We start from the raw sequence: 25279 nt of genomic DNA on the forward strand, positions 1-25279 counted from the left end.
GTATTTATTACAAGGATTGGAAAATATAAAAGTAATGTTTTGTATGTTTTTCTTGATGTAAGAGTTGCTAGGCAACAATCAGTTTTTTTGTCTATCTGTTCCTAGGTCCAAAGATTTTATAAAGCTTCACAAGATACTCGCATACCTTCAAGAACTCATTGAAGTTGAGAGACGTGGAATAAATCTTGTTGAGATAGCTGAAAGGGAAGGTGAGCTGAGTGACAAAGAAGTTCATTTTAGCGATCAAGACCATGAAACTAACTCTGAACAGGAAGACAAAGTGGGAATGAGAAAGAAGTTCAGAAATTGGGTTTTTCTCACAAAAAGGCAAACTATGAAAATGAGTAAAAAAACTGCCTCTAAGACAAAAAACTAAGCAAAAAAATTATTAAGTTTCGCAAGCTCACAAGCTATTCGAACAACATTTCTAATGAAATTGATGCATTTTTCAAGCTTTATGAAACTGATATAAGTATGCTAGTATTCCATACTAATAGACTGTCACATAGAAGAAGGTGTAATTAGATGAATGACGAACACTAACTTCACTTAATGAAGTGTTTATTTAGCACTTGCACATACAAGAATGCAGAGTGAACTACCTATGGCCAGAACACATACAGTTACAGAACATTCCAGCACAATGATTCTTGACATTTGTGGATACTTCTAGAATTTCCTCGAGCCGAATATAGAAATTAAAATTTTACAGTTCAGGTGAGTTTTGAACCCGAGACCCTCCATGCAACAGTCTAGTTTTCTTGAGCCTGCAGCGTGCAGATTTGTGCTAACTGCCGAGCTTCCTCAGCTCTGGTTAACATTTGGCCGATGTAGTCGTCGTCCACATCATCAGGATGTAATGGAAACACAGTGTCCATCATCATAGCCACTTCACACCTATGTTTTAGGCAAACATCACGAAAGGTAGCACCTCATCCCAGTTGCTCTGCTCAACACTGCCGAACATTGATAGCAAGTCGGCCAAGGTCTTATTAAGGCGTTCAGTAAGCCTGTTAGATAGCGGATGGTAGGCAGTCGTCATGTGATGAGTAATGTTGCAACGGTTTATCTCTGTCACAAGATTTGATTGATAAACTTTCCCTCAATCTGTAACTAATGACCTTGGTGCACTGTGTTTTAATATGGTGTCTTCCGTGAAGAATTTGGTTACCTCAAGTGCTTCGGCTGTTTTCATGGCTTTTGTAATGGCATGGTGTGTTAGATAATCAGTGCAAACAATAATCCATCTATTTCCACTACCAGACGTTGGAAATCATCTGAGGAGGTCAATCCCAACATGCTGGAAATGTTTCAGTTGGTGGAATTGGTATGAGTTGGCCAGGTTGTTTCTGAGGAACTGCATTTCTCCTTTGGCACTCTCAACATTGCGACACACAGTGACGGACACTCCTAAATAAACCAGAAAATCTCTTGCAGATCATATCGTATATCTTAATAAATCCTGGTGTGTCATGGAATTTCTGTAGAACATCTAAGCGCATGTGTTTAGGAATCACTGGTAGTCACCTCTTTCCAAACGGATCAAAGTCTTTCTTGTGAAATAATCCATTGACTACCTTAAATTGCCCTTTCACATCCTCTGATCGATTTAAGGCAAGCGTAATTTGAGATATCTTGGTGTCCTCCTCCTTCTCAGCAGAGAGATCTTTGAGTGCAGCGAGACAGTCACTATCTTCATCAAAGTCTTGATGGTCTTGCACAGGGTTTCTTGAGAGACAGTCGGTATCTTTGTGTTTTCTTCCACTTTTGTACACTATGGTAATGTCATACTCTTGAAGACGTAGTGCCCACCTGGTGAGCCATCCTGTTGGATCCTTAAGACCTGTCAACCAACAAAGTGAATTGGTCTGTAACAACTGTGAATGGCCTTCCATAGATACTAGAAAAATCAGCACATGGCTCAGATCACAGCAAGACATTCTCTTTCTGTAGTTGAGTAGTTTCTCTCGGCTTTTGTAAGGGTCCTAGAAGATAAGGCTATAACCTCCTCTTTTCCATCTGAAATTTGCACCAGAACAGCACCAATCCCATACCTGCTGGCATTTATGTGTAGTTCTGTAGGTGCTCTCTCATCATACAGACCAAGTACAAGATCAGTTGTCAGATCTTTTCACACCACATTGAAAGAATCTTGTTGAGCACCACCCCAGATAAATTTAGCATCGGCTTTTAACAACTCTTGGAGTGGCCTGGCTTTGATACAAAAGTCTTTGATAAAACAATGGTAATAAGAATATAATCTGAGGAAGCTTCTCAAATCTCTAATGTAACCTTTTCTGGGTCTGGATGCACACCTTCATTCGACACAAGGTGTCCAAGTATTTTGATTTCTTTTGCTCCAAAGAGAAACTTTCTTGGATTAAGTTTCATTCTGCCTTCTTGGAGACACTTAAGAACGGCCCTCAGTCTTTTTTACATGTTCATCAAATGTCTCCGAGAACACTGTATCATCATCTAAATAACAAAGACACATCGTCCACTTCAGGTGCCTTAGAAGATTATCCATCATCTATTCAAAAGTTGTTGATGCATTACACAAACCAAATGGCATTACCTTAAACTCATACAGGCCCTCATGGGTGATGAATGTAGTTTTCTCACGATCAGCCTCATCTACTTCGGTTTGCCAGTATCGTGAGTACATGTCCATGGTTCAGAAAAACTTAGCCGCCTTCAGACAATCTAGTGTTATCATCAATTTGTTGAAGGGGGTAAACATCCTTTTTAGTTATCTTATTAAGCTTCATGTAATCAAGACAAAAGTGCCAACTGCCAGCCTTCTTCCTGACGAGGAGCATTGGTGATTACCATGGGCTCTGTGAAGGCTGAATGATGTCATTCTTCATCATTTTCTGTACCTCGTTGTGTATTATTCGACGTTCCGTTGCTGACACACGGTATGCTCTCTGGCTTATTGGTTTATGGTCTCCAGTGTTTCACTGTCTCTTTGTCTAATTTGCTCTTCACCTGCTGATTGAAGCATTCAGAGAACTCTTGAAGAATGCAAAGTAGCGTCTTCTGTTGTTCCTTAGTGAGATCTGGTGATAGTCAAGCTAGAAGATCTTGTCTCATAGTGGTAGCTCCAATTTCATCCACAGACTCAGCATGGGAGGTTTCTATGATGCTCAGCTGTTCGGCAATTAACGGCTCAGCATTTGCTACGCACATGCATCTTGGAAGGATCTTCAGTTCTCGGTGACAATTAACTATCCACAGTTCGTCAAATCCATTCTTAAATGAGATGACTGAGGCTGGGATGACCAAGTTATTCTTCAGTGGTATGCTTCTTTTACATTCCACTACACAATCCATGGGTTGAGCATGGCATGACACATGGCAGTTACCTTTTTAGTGTTGATTGCAGGAATGATCACTTCATCCAGCACACACACTCAGATGCGCATCTTCCTGTCCACAGTATCTCATCTCGTCTAGCAAAATCTTCAAGCGACGACAATCTATAATTGCCTGAGAAGCTTTCAAAAAGTCTCATCCGAGAATGACATCATGAGTATACTCTTAAGACGATGAATTCCAAGGGATGTGTGGGGCCAATTATACCCACACAAATGACACATCTTCCTGTAGGTTTTACATATTTCCCGTTAGCCACCTTCAGCAGAGATGTTTTGTTGTCGACAAATAGGATTTTCTGCAACTGGCGATGGTACTTCTCCGAAATGACTGAATATGATGCTCCAGAATCCACAACAGCTTGGGCTGGTCAGCCATCCATGAGGATATCTATGTAGTTTCCTATCATTTTTGTAGTGATTGACAGCGGAGGACTTTTCTCTTCAGCAGCCTCACCTCCAAGATCACACCCTTTAGTTTTACAAGTTATGGCGGCTAGGTGATTGGATGGAGCTTCAAAACGGTGATGGAGACCTAAATTGGCATGTTGGAGAGTGTCCTCTCCAGCGGCTAGCTTGTGGCAATTGTGACCTATGCCATCCTGCACCATCATCATCATCATCATCTTCTTCGGTGTCCCGGAGTTGGCGTTTGCTAAGATCCGTCTGCTGTCTTCTGGTGCGGGCGTCATAAAATATCCGCCATCTTTCTTGACAATAGTGCACCACATGACCCAGTCATCCACAGTGGAAACATACTGGTTGGTTATCCTGGTTCCTCTTGGTGTCCAAACAGGTGCCTCATGCGGCATTGTAGGAACGTCACTTTGCCTGGGTCTTGACTTTTTCACCGTTTTAAAGGGAAATGAATGACGAGAGATTGGGTTCAATGCCTTTTCCACTTCCTCCCTTATGACCTCTTGAAGCACCTCTGTTTTTTGCTTGCTGTGCAATCCAAGTGCCTTCTGAACTTCCTCTTTCATTATCTGACGGAGAACACTTGTGAAATTCGTTCCTTCCTCTATCACGGACATCGATACAACATTTGAAAGCCATTCAGACTTCTTGCGTGCAATTCTTTTTTGATGCTTTGTCTCGATATACTGGCATCTTTTTATGAAGTCGTCTGCTGTTGAAATCTCCTTCAGGACATGTATCATGTTTGATACATGTCCTCAGCAACATCCTTCATGAGATGTGCAACCTTACCTACCTCCTTCATTCCAGGATCCACTATTTTACATAGCTACAAGACGTCTTGAATGTAGGATGCTGTAGTTTCTCCTGGACACTGTGCCCTGCACTTCAATTTATCTTCAGCCTTGCTTTTCTGTCGTCTAGTGTCACTGAAATACTTGCGCAGTTGCATCTGGAATACTTCCCAGCTTGTGAACTTCTCCTCGTTCTCATACCATTGCTTGGCAGTGCCCTCCCAGTAGAAAAATACTTAAGCCAAACACACGATGTCATCCCATTTGTTAAATTTGGCTATAAGCTCATATACCTTCAGCTACTTGTTTGGATCTTGGCCATCATCAGCAGAGAACGCGGAAGGATGTCTCATGTGGTGGCACACAGGTACTGTCAATGTAACGTCGTAATCTTCTTCTTCTTCTGTCTCCGATAGATTGCAATCTGCTGAATGTAGCTCTAACTTCAGTTTCTGCCCACGTAAACGGTGGCTGTCGGGGCCTGATGGGAGCCACTGTGTCTCAATAATGTGAGACATCACAAGTTTCAATATCCGGCACCTCCACCAGAATAATGTCACATAGAAGAAGGTGTAATTAGAGATGAACGACAAACCATAACTTCACTTAACGAAGGTTTATTCAGCACTTGAACATACAACGGCGTGGAGCGAACTGCCTCCGGCCAGAACACATATGGTAGATATACTTGTATAGTTATGGAACATTCCAGTACAATGATTCTTGATATTTGTGGATACTTCTAGAATGTCCTCGAACTGAATATAGAAATTAAAATACACCAAAGTGACGGTGCTACTCAGCTTCTTCCGCATACACACACACACACACACACACACACACACACACACACACACACACACACACACATCCACGCATCCACACACGCACAGGAGATTGTAAAGTTATGGACAGATGCAAAATTATGGCACCATTGGACATTTTATTTTTGGAAGATACAAAGGAAAGTCAACAAGTAAATGTACAAGAACTCTGGGAGTCAGACGTTGGAGGTTTGGATATCTTTTTTTTTTTTTCTTTTTTTTTTTCTTTTTTTTTTTTTTTGGAGGGGGGGAGGCTACAATAAGTTGTAAGATTTCTATTTGTCTGGCTTGGAGAGATTTGATGGCATTTCCACTGAAAACAAAAGGAAAAAACTTGACAAGTTAGCTGTTGTCAGAAAGCTTTCACATTCCTTTACAATCAGTCTAAAATGATCCTATAATCCTACTGAATATGTGGCGAGCAATGAAATGTTGATTGGATGTAGGGGCCACTGCTCCTGGATGCAGTACATGCTCTGATATTTTGGTCCGACAATTTTGAAAGCTACTAGGCAGCACCCCTATGATCTGGAAGTGCTGCTGTCATCACCACAACAATAAGCATAGGCCACACCTGCAATGCCAGCCTACCTGCGCTCACGGTGGTCCTACAAAGCCGGCATCACCAGGGCTCACACTGCAGTCACGTTATGATAGCACTTGTAATGATTTAGTTATTTATAATTTGCTTTGGTCCCTGATAATTGCTACATCTTAGTAACTGATTTGGTTTTGCTCTCTGATTTTGTTATTTTCCGTTGTCCCCTGTGTTGTCAGTCGTCCCTGTTATGTGTGTTTGCATTGTACCACGATTCCCCATTGATACTGTCGGCCGGTGTGCTCCGGTCTCATTCGATTGCAGTTACTAGGACTAGCGATGAGGTAAAAGGTTAACAGTGCATTAGGGATGCAAAACTTGTACAGCTCGTGGAACAGCAACAGCAAAAGCTGCTCCCGCAGCAGCAATTGCAACAGCAGTTCCAGCAGCCAATGGACTTTTTGCATCAGGAAACTCAGCTTATGTCAGAATGATTACAGGTACAAGGTTCACAACCCATCCCGACTGAGGTCACCTCTCAAATGGAGTCCTAACCATCCACATTTCCGTCGTTTAACAATACCAAGGAGGATTGGGACATATATTTGCAGTGGCTGAAACAGCACTTCACCACATTTCAGGTTTCTGATGATGCCCTCTAACATTCACTCTTCTTTTCATGGGTTTCCCTGTAGGCATTTTTCTTACTTAAAAAGTTGGCTCCCCTCTCGAACCCGGCTGCATCACTTTTAAGGAAATGTGTTTGTTGCTGTCAAACTATTATTCACAATGATTAATCATGGTCACATTGCACTCTGAATTCCATCAGCACCACAAGCAACCATGAAAGTCCTATCGCTAATGGGTGACAGATTTGCAGTGTCTGAGTTGTTGTCGTGATTTCACCTGAGCCAACACATCTTGCAAAACCTCATATACCGATTCCCTGATTCATGCTGCAGTGGTCCAATTGGTTCCCAATCCAGAAGTTTGCACATGGCTCTCACACTAGACAACCCTTCCTTTGACAACAATGAAAATTATGCATTCTTAAGATCGCACAGGCATCAAACAAACATTCTATAAAAATTATGCATTCTTAAGATTGCGGAGGCATCAAACAAATGTTCTATGGCCCGCCCTCAGGTTGTAATGGTTCGACCACCACCATGGAGATGGGAGTTCTCTCAAGCCTTCTTCCCGGTGACAGCATCGAGATTCATCACTTTTGTACATATCAATGACCTCTGAGAAGCCTGTCCAGCTGTGTTGGTGCTAAGAGTGGGGTCTGCCTTCTTGTCCTAACTGTTTTGTGATGTACCAGTGTGCAGACTGCACTGATTGCTGGGTGCACTGCATTCATTGAGAAGAGGATGGGCAACTCTGAACTGTCTGCCGTCAGGCATCTGGTCAATCCAACCCCACTCCTAACTTGTGTCACAGGACGGTGCATGAACTTCAGGCCACTGTTCCCCAGGGGAATTCTTGCACCTCCAAGCTGTTTATTAATTTCACGACTGCTCGTTAGGACGTCTGTTTCCAAGTTGACATGGGAGCAATGGTCTCCCTGGTCCATCTCCCGACATATGCTTGTCTGAGTTAGCCAACATTGCCCCGCCTCTCATAAGGTGATTGCATATGGTGACAGAGGTCAATTCTCCACTACAGTAACATGTAAGATGGTTACATGGCCACTAACACTGTATGTTGGCAACAGTCATTCCACTGGCAACATTTTTGTCATGGATGCTTTCTTGCTGTTTGGGTTCTCCATCATGGACAAAGTTTGGGTTGTCTCGGACACAGTCCCCTTCAAGTAACATGATGACCTTTGTGGCTCTTTCGCGTCTCGGGGTGTTTGAGCCTGGCTTCAGGTGTGCCACCAATTTTGAGGCATCCATATGCAGTGCCCCGTTTCTGTTGAGCATGTCCTCTTCCAGTCTCCTTACAGATGACCATTAAGCTCTAACTATCACCTTCATGACGTTGGGGGGTCTTAGAACTGGTCAAAACTAGTGCTTGGACCACACCACTGGTCATTGTCCAGAAGGCAAAGGGCTCCATCTGGCTGTGTGGAGATTTTAAGTCTATGCTTAATGCCCAAGCTCTGATGGAAACCTACCCCATACTAATCTCTGTTGGTCCATTATGGCCAGCGGACATTGGCTGATACGTATTGTTCAATTCAATAAACTTTACCAACAGCCGTACACTTTAAAGATATTTTATTTTATTCTGAAAGCAACAAATTTTGGCAATTCATTTTGTCATCTTCAGGCCTCTGCATAGTAAAAGAATATACATGTAGTAATACAAGGGTGTACCAAATCAAGTTTACAGGATGTGACAGGTAATCATAATATTGCTTAAGCTTAAACATGATGAAAGTATTGGAATTAAATCAAATTTAAGTGTACATCCAGCACAATAGACAAACATGTGCACATATTTATTAGTAGCATTAAACCAAATCTCTGTGTATATCCAGCACAATAAACTAAAACGTGTACGTATTTGTTCGTCATAAAACTATTTAATATCACATATTTACTAGGGAACATGTAAATTCATTAAAAAGATCAGCAATAGACAGTGTACAATTAAGACCCCTGTAGAAACAATGCTTTTTTCCTTTTAAATAATAAAACCGTATGAATTCTTTTAGATGAGGACTCTCCTAGTATATACGAGTATCAATCTTCATTTAAAGTAAAATGACACACAGTAAGCCACAAAATACAATAGTATGAATATTTACAGCCTAGGCAATATCACAGATGGTAAGACAAGTAGTTGTCACAGCATCAAAAATAACTTGATACAAAACCCAATGGCAAATGACATATTAAGAGAAAATAGCATGCATAGCGAACACTAAGAATATTCAGAATTATCTTGTGACCTAGGTTATACAGGAAATCCGAATAAAAGGTATGATTTGGTTTCCTCTATATCAATTAACAGTTTGGCATTACCACAGTGAAACAAATCAACAAGAAAGTCAAATCCTACTTAAGCAAAGCAAATCATTAAGCAAGGCAAATCCTCTTAAGTTCACAGCTGATAACTTCATACAATTTCACTGGGAGTATAGGGCACTACCTAATCTAACCGATCTATAGCTGCCATACCATCTAAATAGTAAGACATAGCAAGTTGTGTCACGATCGGAAACGTGGGTACAGAAAAAAATAAAAGGTAAATGAGTGTGCGAAGACCGCCATATTGTTGAAGCTGAAGTCCATAAAGCGAGCATCATCATCTATTGGGAAACTCATCTCTACAAAGGACATCATAACATTCTCCATAAACCACAGGGGGAAGTAAGGACAACACTGACACACTAACCGCATCCTAATCGTACCCATCAGGTGTAGTCAAGACATACCGAATTTCCATAAGTGAATTGGGGAATGTGTCAATTTGTGTTTAAAAAGCAATTAGCTAATAGGTGGTAACTGACAATAGGTAACACTAGTTCCATTATAAGGAAGCATTAAATGCTTCATTGTTCTAAGTATAAAAGTAGCATATAACATACCAATAAACTGAAAACATGGTCACTAATAAACACATGCTGCCTACCATGGGAGTAGATTGCTATAAAGCGGATACAAAGAATTAAGGAAACAAGATTTACGAGCTCATATGAAAGTGACGTATAGTAAGCTTTACGTAAGCAATCAGTGTGTTACAGCACGGTTGAAAAATTACATTCATACTAAGATTCTTAGACAAAAAAAAAAAAGAATAAGAACTGTATATTGTCAGAAACATAATGGTAAAACATGTAAGGACTTAAATAATGAGGTACATAAATATTGCTAAGCAAAAGTGGCACCTACAATCAAAAAATAACAATATGAAGTCCCAAAAACTACGTATGACAAGACGCTGATATGCCAAAATCATTATAGGTTATTATATCTAAAATGGTACTATAGTTATGACAGATCGCCCCACTGGAATACAGTAAGTCGATATCAAGCTACATGTCTCACTCAATGAACCGACGACCATATCATGGTGAAACTCCTTGAAAGCCTAATATCGGCAAACATGGATCATCCAAGAAATGATTGAAGTGTAAACAGTGACAGCTACCTAGGTATTCACAAACAAAACCATGACCCTACCACACCCTGTTATAGGTAAAATCGATCTCTTATTGACATGCTCTTCTGTAAAACAGTCCCACTGGACTACTGACAGGAGCACCACTAACAAAGACTACCATGTGAAGGGAAAACTGATCTGTACTAAAAGGAACATCATATGCTGGCCAATGAATGTAAACTGCTTTACAAAAATCTATTTGACCTCAAGTGAAGACTACTTCAATACAGAAATACGGTAATTCTAACTGAACCCAATTATATTGGATAAAACCATAAAAGTGCTCCACTATTACTGAAGTCAACCCATGCAAATATATAATCATCAAAATACGGTAACACTAATGTTGATACTGAAAACAAAACAGAAGATCACTAAAAGCTAACAATAAGTCTTCAGCTGCCATCCTATATTTGACAGGAGTTAAAATAGCAGTGTTAACAGGTATTACATCTAGACAGAGTGATCTCTATGAAAAGAAAGTGAACAAATGTAATGTAAAACTACATCACACATCCATACAATAAAATCAGTAGGGAACTAGACAGTAAAAGCACAATGACCATTCTGCAAGAAAAGCTGTATCAAGTGACACTAATAACAAAAGTATGATACCTCAACCTAATCACAACATTCCAGTGAGGCCACATTGGTGCAAGGCTACTACAATCGTATCATCCATTTCATCATATCAAAAGCTACTACAGAATATAAAATACTCACCAAAAGCATTTTTCAAATCAATGAACTTATCGTATTGCGCCATAAAACTGGATACTGTGAATTCCAATCTTAAAACACAAAGCAGTGAAGCTTATAGTAAAGGTTCAAGATGAACATCAAATCCATATGTGCTGCATTCAACTTAACATTGCGCAGCTGCTTCATACTAAAGCGTGACACAGCAACTGAGCCCACCTACATTCCATGAACATGGTCAAAGATATTTCCACCAAGTCAAAAGTTATAAGAAGACAGTTAATGGTAAGGATAGATACATCATAAAATCATAGACATGTAGCATGCATGTGATGAACAAATACAGCACGAAACAGACTGCGGGAAGAACTAACACGCACAGGTGCTACCCATACAATCTCCTTTTTAGATACCAGACTTCAGTTCACAATAGTTTTGAAAAATTTCGAAAAAGAACTTATTGTTTGATTCTGCTTGCTCATTTAAAAGATTTCCATGTTCTTTCCCCGCATGGACATAGATTTCCATATCTTCAAAAACATCCATAGCCCCACCTTTATCAATAACATGCAGTATCTCTAAATTGTCATTAATGCCTACAATCTTATGTTTTGTTGTTCGCAGGTGTTCCTTAAAAGTAGAATGCTTGATGATATGCAGAGCTGTATGCTCTCGAAATATTTCTTTAAAAGTTCTACCGGTGTGCCCAATATACATTACATCACAGTCACTGTATTTAATTTTGTAGATCCCTGACCTCAAAAAAGGATCGTGTCTCTTGATGGAATGAGAAAGAGCCTTGGGTAATGTATTTTTACTAGTAAAACCAACTTAAATGTTGATTTTATGGAATGCTTGTGCTACTCTTTAGGAAATAGGGCCTATAAACTCCATGCTTGATTGCATTTTTCTACTGGTTTCAACCTGGGTGAGAGTAATTTCATGCTGCAAATTAGAGTTCTTTCTGACAATTTTATTATGAATTAAGTCAATAGTCTCAGGTTGGTAACCATTGTTTACCACTATATCTCTTAGTATATTCTTTTCTTTTTCAATTTCTATATTTTCTAATGGGATTTTACTTAGCCAGCTGACGAGACTGTAGAAAAAGGAGGTTTTGTACCTGTTGAAGTGCATGGAATTTGAAGGTATAATGGCATCTGAAGTTGTGTGTTTTCTGAAAATAGCAAAACTATGCCTACTACTCCTATTTCTCACATATATGTCGAGGAAATCAATTTTTTTCACTAACATGCTGTTCATTTGTGAATTTTATTTTTCAGTGAAGGTTATTGAAAATTCTCAAGTTTTTATCACGGCCACCATTCTTCTCTTTGTATTACAATGGTGTCATCCACATAGTGAAAATAATATAGAACATTGTCATGCAAACCAGGATATTATGCAAAGACTGACACTTCGATATTGTTAAGAAAAATATTGGATAATGTCACTGATAAACAACACCACACAGCTAATCCATCCTGCTGTAGGCACATTAGTGTACGAATTAGTCACATCTAATGATACCCATTTGGGGCCACCTAGAATTTTTATGTCTGTATTTTACCTACTAAATTGTAAGTATTCTTCATAGGGAAACATCTCTCAAAAATACAATTATTAACTAGAATTTCATTCAGTTTGTCGTATACCTTGCAGGCAGGAGTACCAATATAACTAACAATAGGCCTGATAAGAACATCAACTTTATGTACCTTACGTTGTCCTCTTAACCTTGGGGCATGTGGATTCATAACCTCTAAAGTCTTACAAACTCTGCCATAAAATAAAAAGGATATGTTCTTTAGAAGATGTTTGGTCTCCTTAGCAAAATATTTAGTGGGATCATGATTAACTTTGGAAATTCCATTTTTCTCAAAGAATTCCTTTACCTTATTAATATATTCACTTATGTATAACACAACAAGTGTATTCCCTTTATCTGCCTTAATGACAAATGTCTCGTGGGTTTTAAGTTTCTCATTGATACTGTGTACAACTAACTTGTCATTCACATTTTCACTTTTCTTGTTTTCACAATTTTTGTTTATACTATGAAGTGAAGATACAGCTTCAGCCACATTATTACCCAGGAAAAACTGATGTGGTTTGCTGACCTTACAGTAGTTTAAAGTTCTTTTAATATCTAAAATCAATGATTTTATGTTCTTATTATATATTGATCTGTTTACTGCATACTTACTGCCTTTTGTAACAGATCAAGTTCTTCCTTATTGAAGATAATGTCAGTCCTATGAACTGCTCTATCGAAAAATTGGCGACTCCTAGAATTAACCACATTATTGGTGTATAATTTCTGGTATAATTTGAGAATACAAAGTTTCTTTTGTGATTATTAACAATAGTTCCTCTTTTGTTTTCTACTACCTACTCATAAAACAGTAACAAACTGTCTAATTTGTTACAAGTTAACAATCTGCTGAGTCTTAGGTGATTCAAGTACCGACTTTTCCTGTCATTGTATTTAGAGAACAAATTTCTTATTTCTAGTTTCATCCACAATTCTTCACTCTTTGTCTTAATGGTACAGCTGACACAGTCGGGTTTTTTAATCTTGAATTGTGCAAACCTAGGGGTGACGACCTCGGATACACATCTCCTTATGAAGTCAATGACAGTTGTTGTCACCATTAATTTAATTTTGTTGCTGATAAATTCACAGGCTTGTCCCAACACCTGGTATGGTACATTCAATCTCTGTTGGTCCATTATGGCCAGGGGACATCGGCTGGTATGTAGTTTTCAGTTCAGTAAACTTTACCAACTGTCATACACTTTAAGATATTTTATTTTATTCTGAAAGCAACCAGTTTCTGCAATTGTTGGTAAAGTTTATTAAATTAGTAAATACCCCAGACCATGTCAAGAGGACCTCCTCTGAAAGCTTGTTGGAGGTGAATGTTTCTCTAAAATAGACCTTGCTGATGCTTATTTATAGATTCCACTCAATAAGGAATCACAACACATTGTTGTCATCAAAATCCCATTAGGCTTATACAGATTCGAAAGTTTGCCTTTCAGGATCTCTTCTGCTTCAGTGATCTTCCAGAAATACCTGGAACAGCTAACCATACCCATCCCAGCTCATACATTATTACCCTGACGATTTAATTGTTATGGGTCCTTTGCACCAAGACCACCTGTGAAACCTACATACCCTCTTTACTACACTGCATGATGTGGGGCCCAGGTGCCGTCTGCACAAACGCCAGTTTTTTCAGGATCAAGTGGACTACCCTGGCCACTTGCCCACCAAAGATGGGATTCAGCCCACTGACCATAATGTTTCCACTACTGACTTCCATGTCCCCAAAACATTGAAGACTTGCAGGCTTTTTTGGTGATGGTGAATTATTCTTTCAGGTTCCTTCTGGAGGTAGCACACATTATGTAGCCCCCATCCAGTTGTGGAAGAAATGCGTTCTGTTTCAGTGGCCAGCCGCCTGTGTGCAGGCCATCATGCAGCTGAAGCGCATGTTACCTTCTGTACACTGCTGTAGCCCCCTTCCCCATCACAGATCCTTGTTTTGGCTGTGGACACGTCTCCCTATGGCATTGGCGCAGTACTCGCACACCTAAATGATGATGGTATGGAGGAACCTACTGACTATGTATCAAAAATGCTGACACCTGTCCAGTGCAATTACTCCTGAATCGAGAAAGAGGTGTAGGTGTCTCTGCCATGAAGAAATTCTGCGTGTATCTATTTGGGACCCAGTTTACCCATGTTACAGACCACAGTAGCATTAGTACCCCTCTTTGGGCCACACTCTTGGCATCCAGAGTGAATGGCCCAAAGGCTCCAGCATTGGGCTCTTTTCCTTAGCTCCTACAATTGTACCATCGAGTACAAACCTACTACACAACATGCAAATGTGGATGTCCTCTTGCGTTTACCCTCAGTCCCAGACCCAGCACTTGACCATATGGAGATCTCCTCTTTTCACATTGACTTGGAACAACAACACGCCTTGGACGGGTTTCCCATTGCCGCTACTCACTTTGCAGTGGACATGCGCTGTGACCCTGTCTTGCGATTTGTCATGCACTGAGTCCTCCAAGGGTGGCCTACTTATTTTTTGAAGTCCACTGATCACAAGCTCTTGGCCTGGGCTCAGACCACAGTGTTCTGACAGCACTTGTGATTGTTTATCTATTCACCATTGCTCTGGTCGCCTTGTGGTTGTGTTGTTACTCGTCTGTGATGTGTGTGTCTCCGTTGTACCACTGATTCCCATTACCACTGTTAGCCCATTGACCTGTGTGCTCCGGTCTCGCTCAGTTCTGGTTGCTACACATACTATCCAAACCTACCAAATACGGGAAAAAATATTTGCTATGTGTGGCACAAAAAGTGTTGACACCAGTAATATATTTTGTGGGAAAGCTTATGGATAGATTATTTCAAGGTACCAAACAGCTCAGCGGAACTTATATATATATATATATATATATATATATATACATATATACATACATACATATATATATATATATATATATATATATATATGTATGTGTGTGTGTGTGTGTGTGTGTGTGTGTGTGTGTGTGTGTGTGTGTGTCAGTCATATCAAAGGTATACACACACACAAATGTGACCACTGATAATTGGTACATGAGCTGCCAATTAGCAGAACATGTTAGAGACAAAACTGACCTAGACACTCATTGCATGAACAAAAAGTCAATCCTGCATCAATTTTTGCCTCTAAAAAACCAACCTGCCAATGCTGAAATTTGGCTTTCAAGGTAATAATTCTCTTGTGTCATGCTCAACAAAAAGCAATCACTCACTGATACTCCCATTCACAGTACACAACATGGATAATACCAATCAGAAAACAGGGAAGCCAATCATCATTAGTGATTACAATCGCTCGAGAGGAGGACCAGATACAATACACAAAATGCTATCAGGATACTCTGTTTCCAGAATTACAAGGAGATGCCCTATGGTGTTTTATACTATAGTAAAAATAGCTTGGATAAATTGCCAAATTTTACATTCATTTTCCAAACCAGAAAGAACTGTCAAAATTTGAAGTTAGGTTTTTTTTTCCTTTTTTGTAAAGAATTTGATATTTGCACTGATGAATGAACACTTGAAAAATAGATCATATCACTGCCACCAATATTTTGGAATTTCTAACAAGGAAATTCCATCCAGAAGAAGACATTGAAACAGCATGGCCGTCAGAGAAGAGGTAGAAAGTGCATTGACATGTGTGCGGAAGGGAAAAAGACAGCTCCGCGACAAAAGATTGTATGAAGCAGCACATTAACTTAATAAAGAAAAGCACCAGTTTGCTTTCGTTATACAATATTTTAGAACAAAAGAAAACTGGTGCTTTTCATTTATTATAAAGTTGTTCTACCAAGAACCGATGGAAGATGTATCTGATTAGAGAGCATACATGCATTACATACTGACAGGAGGAGATTGACTGCACAATATATTTCCAAGGAGTTAACATCAAACAATTAAAATCAAATTTATAGTCATTTTTATAGTAGTTAGAAGCTAAATGTCAGGTCATATATGAATTAAATAATGTATTTCTTACTTTTTTACCTATTTGTATCATGAGTTTGTTCATTCAGGTGCTGATTAAAGCTTTTGAAACAAATATATAATAATATTACTCAAAAATATAACTATTTAATTGATTCCTACAGAAATTACAACTTCTCATTGTAGGTGGGGTACTGAATATGCCATGCACCTACTCATGCTTTTTTTTAAAAATCGGCACACCCACTTTAACATTAAACTTATATCATTTTTCCTACTTCCAATTGTTATGTTCTTTGGTTTAGTTCTCAGACTACATATTCCACTGCACAGTTTAAACAATAATGGTGATAGTCTCCTTGTCTAACACCCATTTTTATGCAGAATGGTTCAGAAATTTCTCTTCTAAACTCCACTTTCGATGTGGGGTTGGTTAGAATAAGTTCCGTTCGTTTAATTAGTTTTGGATGGTGTCCAAATTCCTTAAATTTTTTAATACTGGAGGTTTATGGAGACAGTCGTATGCCTTCTTAAAGTCTACAAATGTTTACTTGCTACAGTAATCATTAGCGTGTCTACCGGTATATACTGACAATGTACACGTAGAATGGAGAAAGTTAAGTCATCTAGTAAAATGGAAGTGATATCTGGCATTCCCTGAACAAGTGTTATAGGTCCTCCGCAATTACTAATCCGTATAAATTATTAATGAAACAATGTAAGCAGCCTTTTAGACTGTTTACAGATGAGGCTGAATATCTAAACAAGGTACCTGTATGGTGTGAAAAGTATCAACTGACACTAAATAATGCAAAGAAGACATCATGTGCATGAGTATTAAAAGGAATCCATTAAATTTCAGTTACATGATAAATCACACAAATCTAAAGGCTGTCAATTCAACTAAATACCTACAGATTTCAATTATAAACAACTTAAATTGGGATGGTCACACAGATAATATTGTCGGGAAGGTAGACCAAAAAATGCATTTTATTGGCAGAACACTTAATAGATGCAAAAGATCCATTAGAGACTCAAACTATGCTCGTCCATTCTCTTCTGCATTACTGCTGCATGGTATGGCATCCGTTCCAGGCAGGACTGATGGAGACATAAAAAAAAGTACAAAGAAGGGCACCTCATTTTGTATTACTGCAAATATCAAGTTTATTACAGGTGATTTGGGTTGGTAATTATTAAAACCAAGGTGTTTTTCACTGCAGTAAGGTCTTTTCATCAAATTTCAACCACAACTTTCTTCTGGAAATATTTTATTTCTACACAGGGAGAAATAATCATTATAAGAGATATCAGAGCTCACATGGAAAGATTTAATTGTTTGTTTTTCTCTATCGCTGCTGGAGAGTGGAATGCTAGGGAAATAGTTGAAGGTGGTTCAATGATCCCTCTAGCAGTTACATGGACAGAGAGAGAGAGAGAGAGAGAGAGAGAGAGAGAGAGAGAGAGAGAGAGAGAGAGAGAGAAATTTTACTCTAATTCGATAAAGGATTACTCCGAACGCTAGCAAGCTTTCCTCCTCTTTCTTGTGTGCCTGTTGACAACTCAATACTTCTGCTTTCCACTGAGTGATTCCCTTTAATCCAAATGTGTTCTACCATAAATTCCCCACAACGTTTAGAGGAGTCAAGAAGATGTAACTGATTTAAGTGCCCAAGCGTGAAGTAATGTAGAGCGAAGTAAGAGGGTTTCGAACAGCTGTTTTGACAGTGATGGCACAATTTGTTCATCGTATCAAAGCGCGCAGTTTCTAACATGTAACTGGTGCCAGAGACCTCTTTGCTTTGAATATTTTTATGGTGCAGCCCACAAAAAGTGTGGGTTGGTTGTGTGGCTGGTACAAGGGGACAAAACAGCAAGGGCATCGGTCCCATTGGATTAGGGAAGGATTGGGAAGAAAACTGGCCACGCCCTTTGAAAGGAAACATCCCAGCATTTGCCAGAAGATATTTAGGGAAATCACAGAAAACCTAAATTAGGATGGCCAGACACAGATTTTAACCATATCACAAACAGTGTAAACGAATAAAAACAAACAAGTATGTCATTACAGTAGTAGTGTACCACTTTCTAATTATTAACATCACTGCTGTGTGTTACTTTCTTTGGATTTTAAAGTTAGCACTGTTAAAATAATGTACACTGGCAGGAGATGCCCTATCTTTCAACATGGCTGGCATGAGCAAATTACAACTATGAAACAATTAACTTCGTTTCATAGTAACTGAGCAATTGCTTAGGTTTATTAATTTTGATTTTGAGGCATGTATACAGTGATATGGCAAAGTCATAGGACAGGAACATGCACATATACAAATGGTGGTAGTATCACACACACAAGGTATAAAAGGGTAACAAATTGATGGAGCTCTCCTTGTACTCAGATGACTCATGTGAAAAGCTTTCCGATGTGATTACGGCCGCACGACAAGAATTGAATGCAGAATGAGACATTCGTTTTTGAGAATCGTTAGGGAATTCAATATTCTGAGATCCACAGTGTCAAGAGTATGATGAGAATATCACATTTTAGGCATTACCTCTCACCATAGACAATGCATTGGCTGATAGACTTCACTTAGCAACTGGGAGCAGCAGCACTTGCGAAGAGTTGTCGGTGATAACAGAGGAGCAAAACTGCATCAAGGAAATCAATGTGGGATGACCGACAAATGTCTCCATTAGAAGAGTGTAATGAAATTTGGCATTAATCAGTTATGGCAGCAGATAACCAACACAAGTGCCTATGGTAACAGCATGACATCAGCTACAGCATCTCTGCTGGGCTTGTGACCAGAAGTGTTGCAGGTGCAGGATTTTGTGCATGAACTGACCTCCTTATTAAGTCCCATAAATGTTCATTGAGATTCATGTTGGATGATCTGGGTGGCCAAATCATTTGAGCAAATTATTTGGCGAGACAGGTCTCCTAACATGAATCTCAGCTAACATTTATGGGACATAATCAAGAAGTCAGTTCGTGCAAAAAATCCTGCACCTGCAACAATTGTGCAGTTACAGACGGCTATACAGGGAGCATGGCTCAATATTTTTGCAGGAAACTTCCAACTTGGCGAGTTCGTCAGATTGAGTTGCTGCACTACACTGGACAACAGGAGGTCTGATACAATATTAGGAGGCATCCCATGACTTGTCACCTCAATATATAGAGGCAGAATATCAAAATGAGAATACTGTTAAAATAATATTAAACACTTTATGTGCATGAGCTTGGCAAATTACATACTCATTAGTTACAGTTTGTCACATAGGAGAATTCTGGAACAAGATTTCAAAATCCTTTGAGCAGATGTGGTCCACACCCTCTTCCCTCACCATCAACATTCAACATCCTATGAAACAGCATTAGGCAGCTGCAGTGGACCGGAAGAGTTGGAATTGTCTGTGACTGGTCGAAAGGCCACCAGAGTACATTAGTGTTGTTAACAGGTTTGGTAGGGTACATACGAGGCATATCAGTGTCAGGTATTGAGTGGTCATGGAAGGACAAAGAAATACTGTGTATTTGTGCAAGAGAACTTTATCTGCACCTAACAGTGTTTGAAATGGGCCTCATTGTGAATCTCCATTCAGTCACCTAGTTGAATCATGCAATATATAGATTTTTGCGACATTCAGATGCGGTGCAGTGGATGTTTAATTGCTTGGGAGCATGAGGGCAGGTATACTCTTTGACACAGTTCTAGTCAACCATGTCTAACCACCACATGCGAGGATCTCCATATTCCGCACCAGACACATTGTAACCCTTCACATCTGCACATGCCATCCAAGAACAAATAACTGACTCCCTGCAGCAGTCATACTATCCACATCATTAGACAGCAACAACAGGGCTAATTAATTACTGTCCCATGTTTAGCTTGCCTTTAACATGTACAACTGTGTTTGGAGTGGTGATGTGACCAAGAAACATGGATTGCTGATAAATGTGGCTGCACTGTGTTGAGTGATGCACTGACCCAAATGACCATTGTTAGCGAGTGTGGCAGGGACCTGAGCAGTGTTTCCATTCTTCCAACTATATGGACAGGCACACTGAGGTTAAGCCTGGCATCATGGTGTGAAGAGCCATAAGTATGACTTCAGGTCGCAGCTGAGGGATGGCTGAGTGTAGCCTGATGGAACACTGGTACATCATGGACATCCTGCCTCATGTCCACACACAGCATGTGTCTCTAGCAGCTGTCTATGTGGTGTTGGGGTACTCCGCAAGTAAGATCCCTAAATCTGGCCATGATAGAAAGTGTGGGACCAGCTTCGACACCAACTTGGTCCCAGAGACAACGTTCAGAATATCAATGACCCATTTGAATCCAACAGTTGTGGTCAGTTCTCATACTGCTAAGTTCTTTGTAAATTTGACTTTATATTGTTCTTCACTTTTTTGTCAAGCAGTGTAGCTATCTAAGTCAAACAACAGGAATACATAAAACATTGTATTGTTAACATCAAGAAATGTACACAATTTTCAAATAGGAGGAGGAGATTAGTGTCCCGTTGACAACAGGTCATTAGAGACAGAGAACAAATTTGGATTAGGGAAGGATTGGGAAGGAAATCAGCCATGCTCTTTCAAAGGAACCACCACAGCATTATCCTGAAGCAATTTAGGAGATTCAAAGAAAACCTAAATCACGATGGCTGGACACAGGTTTGAATTGCCGTCCTCCCGAATGTGAGTCCAGTGTGCAAACCACTGCGCTACATCGATCAGTGTAAATGTCAGATTCCACTAATTAATATTGTAGTTGTTCTGTATGAGAATGTTGTTAGTTTGCTAATTTCATAAAAAAGGATAATGTTGATAAAAACTGCCACTGCAATTGTGTTAAATGCCAAACAAATTTTAATACAAGTCTTGTAGGGAGATAATTTTGGTTATAAAATTGTAATTATATTGTAAGTTTTAACAAAGTAGTCTAATCTCACTGTTAAATGGTTATATAAATGACCATATGCTCAGTTATAGGGAGACTTTGTAGTACTTGGTACATAATTAAGTGTAGTTGTTAATGAAAGGTTATGCAATGGAGAAGAGGAGAATCTACAAATAAATCACAAGTGATGAAAAAGAATATTGGTTGTGGGAAAGTTTTCTGAAATGTCATTAGAATCATTGCTGAATCCTTACCAAGTTTTGTTCTTCTAATGTAAAATTGACCAGAAGTTAGAAACAATGTTTACCAGGACTCATCCGACTATGATTTTCTTCTATTGCTCCATAGACCAGGTTTCAAGACTTTGGCACCAAGCTTTCTGGGTACGGGCATTTGCAACACTGACGAATAGTTTTGGAATTCTAGCTTGCCCTATAGACATTTCTGTAGCTACCTTCATGTTGCTATGGTGCTGACAGGATTCACAAGTGTGATATTGAGCTTTTGCAGCTGTCATCCTTTTATTTTCCATCATAATCCTCTTAAATAACAATTTGCCACAGTCACTCAACGCACTTTCATCCGCATTGTGATTTGTGGAAACTGTTTCTCCACTTTTCCTGTATAAAAAATCGATCTAAGGTGCCTCTCGAAACACCAAGCCCTTCAGCTATCTCGGTCACGCAAGTACTCACCATACAAGTACCAACAAACAACATGTTTGAGTTCACTTAGTTCTGATATAATGCACTCACTATTCTGACTACAACTGATGCTTGCAATGTATTGCGGATATTGTCCAAGCACTGTTCATGGTCAAAAACAATAGCACAACCTGCAGGACTGGCTAGCATCTGCATTTAATTCCAAGATTGTATTTTTCATGGTGTTTCCAAATTTTTGACAGCCACTGCAGTTATTGCCTTAATGCTATCACAATATTACTCAAAATACAGACATACTTGGTAGCACCATGTTGTCTCTTTATCCAGTGAAGCACTCAAAGTCCAGAGGAACACTTCAGTTACAAACTAGCCAATTTGTGGTGTCCTGCAGATATATTTGGTGTCAAAATAGACACCATGCAGCCTATACACTCATACTGGAAAATCATTTTTCTATAAATATACTGACTTATCACAGCTTATTAGGTCTTGCCACTCAAGACCAATACTTTCCTTGACAGACAAAAGAGGACAGTAGATGTTCATTATGAAGCCTCTCCTAGGAGGCTGCATGCTTGCTTTCTAGTTTGGCCTCATGAAGCAGTTGCCAAATCATACCCACTGTCCCAAAAAACACATTAGTATGTACAACTGCACCATTCTATTTCTGGTATTGCAATTTTACAAGCAACTTCATGACTCTGTGTCCATATAGATCTACAAATGGAATGAGAATGTAAAAGTACAATGCACAAGTTACCATAGGCCCCTACTGTGGGGGTAAGGTATGTAGCAGTTGTTTCAAATGTAATGTTTCCTGTGGTATTTTATTACAAATAAATTGTATTGTTCATAATAATTATTACTATCAAAATGCATTAAAGACAACCATGAAGACTTCTCAGGTCATCAATAATAATTCTTCTAAAGTCATGAGTACAACCGTTCTCTCACATTGGTGGGCTAGTAGTAGAAAGTGTCAATCGAGTGTCTAGGCTTACTGCCAGTTTTATCATCCTTAACCAGAAATGACCCTCAGTTTATGACATTTGTATTTGCCAACAGTTTGCCTGCCATGGTGATTAATCTGAGCCAACTACTATTGTGACAAACATGTCTGCACCCAAAATTAAAAGTCCACAAGGTACCGACAATAAAGGCTGTGGCAGTTTGAACAGGAAATTCTCTTTTGCTTAAACAGTTGATTGCTTTATGTGCATGTCACGTTTTTATTCTTGTTTCAAACTTCTCTCAGTAGCTGGGATGGAATAGGGGAGGGTGAGATGTGATGGCAGCAATAGCAGTGGTAGCATCAGTGACGAGGGAACAGTGCAGGATTTGTTGGTTTCTTCATACAATCTTAATACCCATGACTGCAGGGGTTGGCAGTGATCAAATAAAATAGATTAAAACTATGTACTGTACGAGAATTTTATTAAAATTTTGACACTAACTCAGAATGACATTTCCTTATTTTTACCTAAAAAAATTCATGTAGGAAGATAATGGCTCCAGTGGTAAACATAAAACTTAACAACACTCCATGCATAAATTTTTTGCTGGGTACACCTAGATTAATAATAAATTAAGAAAAAACAAATAGGATTCTACATGGAGTGTTTAGTGGGAAAAAAATCTGACAGATTTACTGAACATGAGATTTATATAATAAATTAACATAAGGCACAGAAAATTAAAAATAATTTATTACCTCATCTGATACGTTTATCTTGAATGGTCTTATCGATCTGTCGACTGCCCGAGGCTGGCCTGGACCCCACCATTGAGGTTTAATTTCCGGAAGTGGTGGTACTTGTGATATGTATGTCCAAAATATAGCACTAAATAGCCCCAGTGTGCTTACAATGAAGAATCCATATCTTCCTAGGGCACCCATTCTGAGGGAAAGGTAATTGTAGAATTTATATTTTCTAGAAGACCAAAAAATACCATTTATTATGTACACAATTAGTGCTGTCAAATGAAACAATGTAGGTAACATTACTGCCCTATTTGCCAGTTTGAGTTTTTGTACAGTAATATGTAGGCTTGAGACATTGGATTACATTGACTTGTCCTATTTACAAGCACATACATTGCACAAAATGTGATCAAATAGGGCCAAGTAAAAATCAATCAATCTGCATGGAGGAGAAATCTAAATGCGAAACTTCATGAGGTCTCTAATACTGACTTAGTTTCTTCGTTGTCTGGCGGTTAAACACGGTTTTTGAAATCTCCATGTTCAGGTGTCAAACCTTTCTGAATTACTGCCTAGGCACTACACTTAAGAAATTAATCTCTTAGGTCATAAAATACATATACCAACTGAATAGACAGCACCATAAAATCACAGCGAAAACATCCGTAATAAAGTTAAAGTATTCCTTACAAAGGTAGATCTTGGAAATTTAGATGGGAGCTGCACTGATACCGGCATATCAGCAGAAATATTGCTTATCACAAAACAATAATTTTTCTGGCATTTTAACGCTTCGTGAGACAGATACTAAAGCAGGTGCTTTTAACGGCAAGTGTTATTTCGATAGAAATTATGGTTTTACGTGAATCTTTTTGGGACCTCATACCTTTAAAGCTACAAACTCTTTTTCACTGACAGTGACAGCTATGATTTACTCTTGTTTCAGTGTCTAACTACGCTTCTTAATCAAGACATTACAACAGGTGACTCAGCAAACGTCAAGAACTGGCAAAGGCAAAACCTAACTATACCTCCTTATCACGAATGTTATTAAACACTTTTTGAAACTCAGTGACGTATCCGTGTCGCGCTGTTCTGTCGATACGTTAGTTGCATTCGAAACATCGATACAAGCATATACAGTGCAGCTATTTGCGCACCATCGATATAAATAATCTTGATACATACACATATTTTTTCTATGTGTGTCCATTTAATTTTTATTAAAAAACTGGGCATTTAAAAAAGTTTAGGAAAAACTGGGACAATTACGGAAAAAACAGTGCAAAAAGTGAACTGCCCTAATTTAATCGGCAAACAATCTTACCGCTGCGTCAATGCCCTCAGGTGTTCCCAAATGACTTTTCACAATTATTCTGCTGCACTTTACCGTACATTTCACTCTTAGGTATTTTATCATAAAGTGTATTTTCGAACTTGTGTTATAATTGAAATAAGTGGTTGTAACTCCGTCATAAGTTGCATTGAGAAGTATCTATTATTTATTTCCTGATGGTGATTGGCATCGGACACCTGCGTCCATTTTCAAACCATCAGTGCTGTGAGTGTGACAAATGCAGGCGACAGCCCGTGTACAGAAACTGACCCTGCAGTAATGAAAGCAGCTGTGGGTGTAGACAGGGCACAACAAACTTTCAGCAGCAAATTGAAGAGTAAGAATGTAGGGAA

General features: G+C 39.1%; 1 protein-coding gene across 6 annotated transcripts in view; it reads right to left on the reverse strand.

Annotated features, from left to right (window-relative positions):
- LOC126343901 (juvenile hormone epoxide hydrolase 1-like) overlaps positions 1 to 24756 on the reverse strand; it is a 64336-nt gene extending 39580 nt beyond the window's left edge. Inside the window, exons 1-2 of one of the 6 annotated variants that reach the window (XM_050001982.1) lie at positions 24622 to 24756; positions 23600 to 23819 (exon numbers count right to left, since the gene is read on the reverse strand). In XM_050001982.1, the coding sequence (XP_049857939.1) occupies positions 23600 to 23785 (186 nt within the window). In that variant the 5' untranslated portion in view covers positions 23786 to 23819; positions 24622 to 24756. Of the gene's footprint in view, positions 1 to 23599; positions 23820 to 23896 lie in introns of all 6 variants that reach the window. The other 5 variants (XM_050001979.1, XM_050001983.1, XM_050001980.1 and 2 more) reach the window with 5 other exon arrangements.
- Between the last annotated feature and the right edge of the window lie 523 nt (positions 24757 to 25279).

The sequence above is a fragment of the Schistocerca gregaria genome, chromosome 1, assembly GCF_023897955.1.
Source record: "Schistocerca gregaria isolate iqSchGreg1 chromosome 1, iqSchGreg1.2, whole genome shotgun sequence".
Lineage (NCBI taxonomy): Eukaryota > Metazoa > Arthropoda > Insecta > Orthoptera > Acrididae > Schistocerca > Schistocerca gregaria.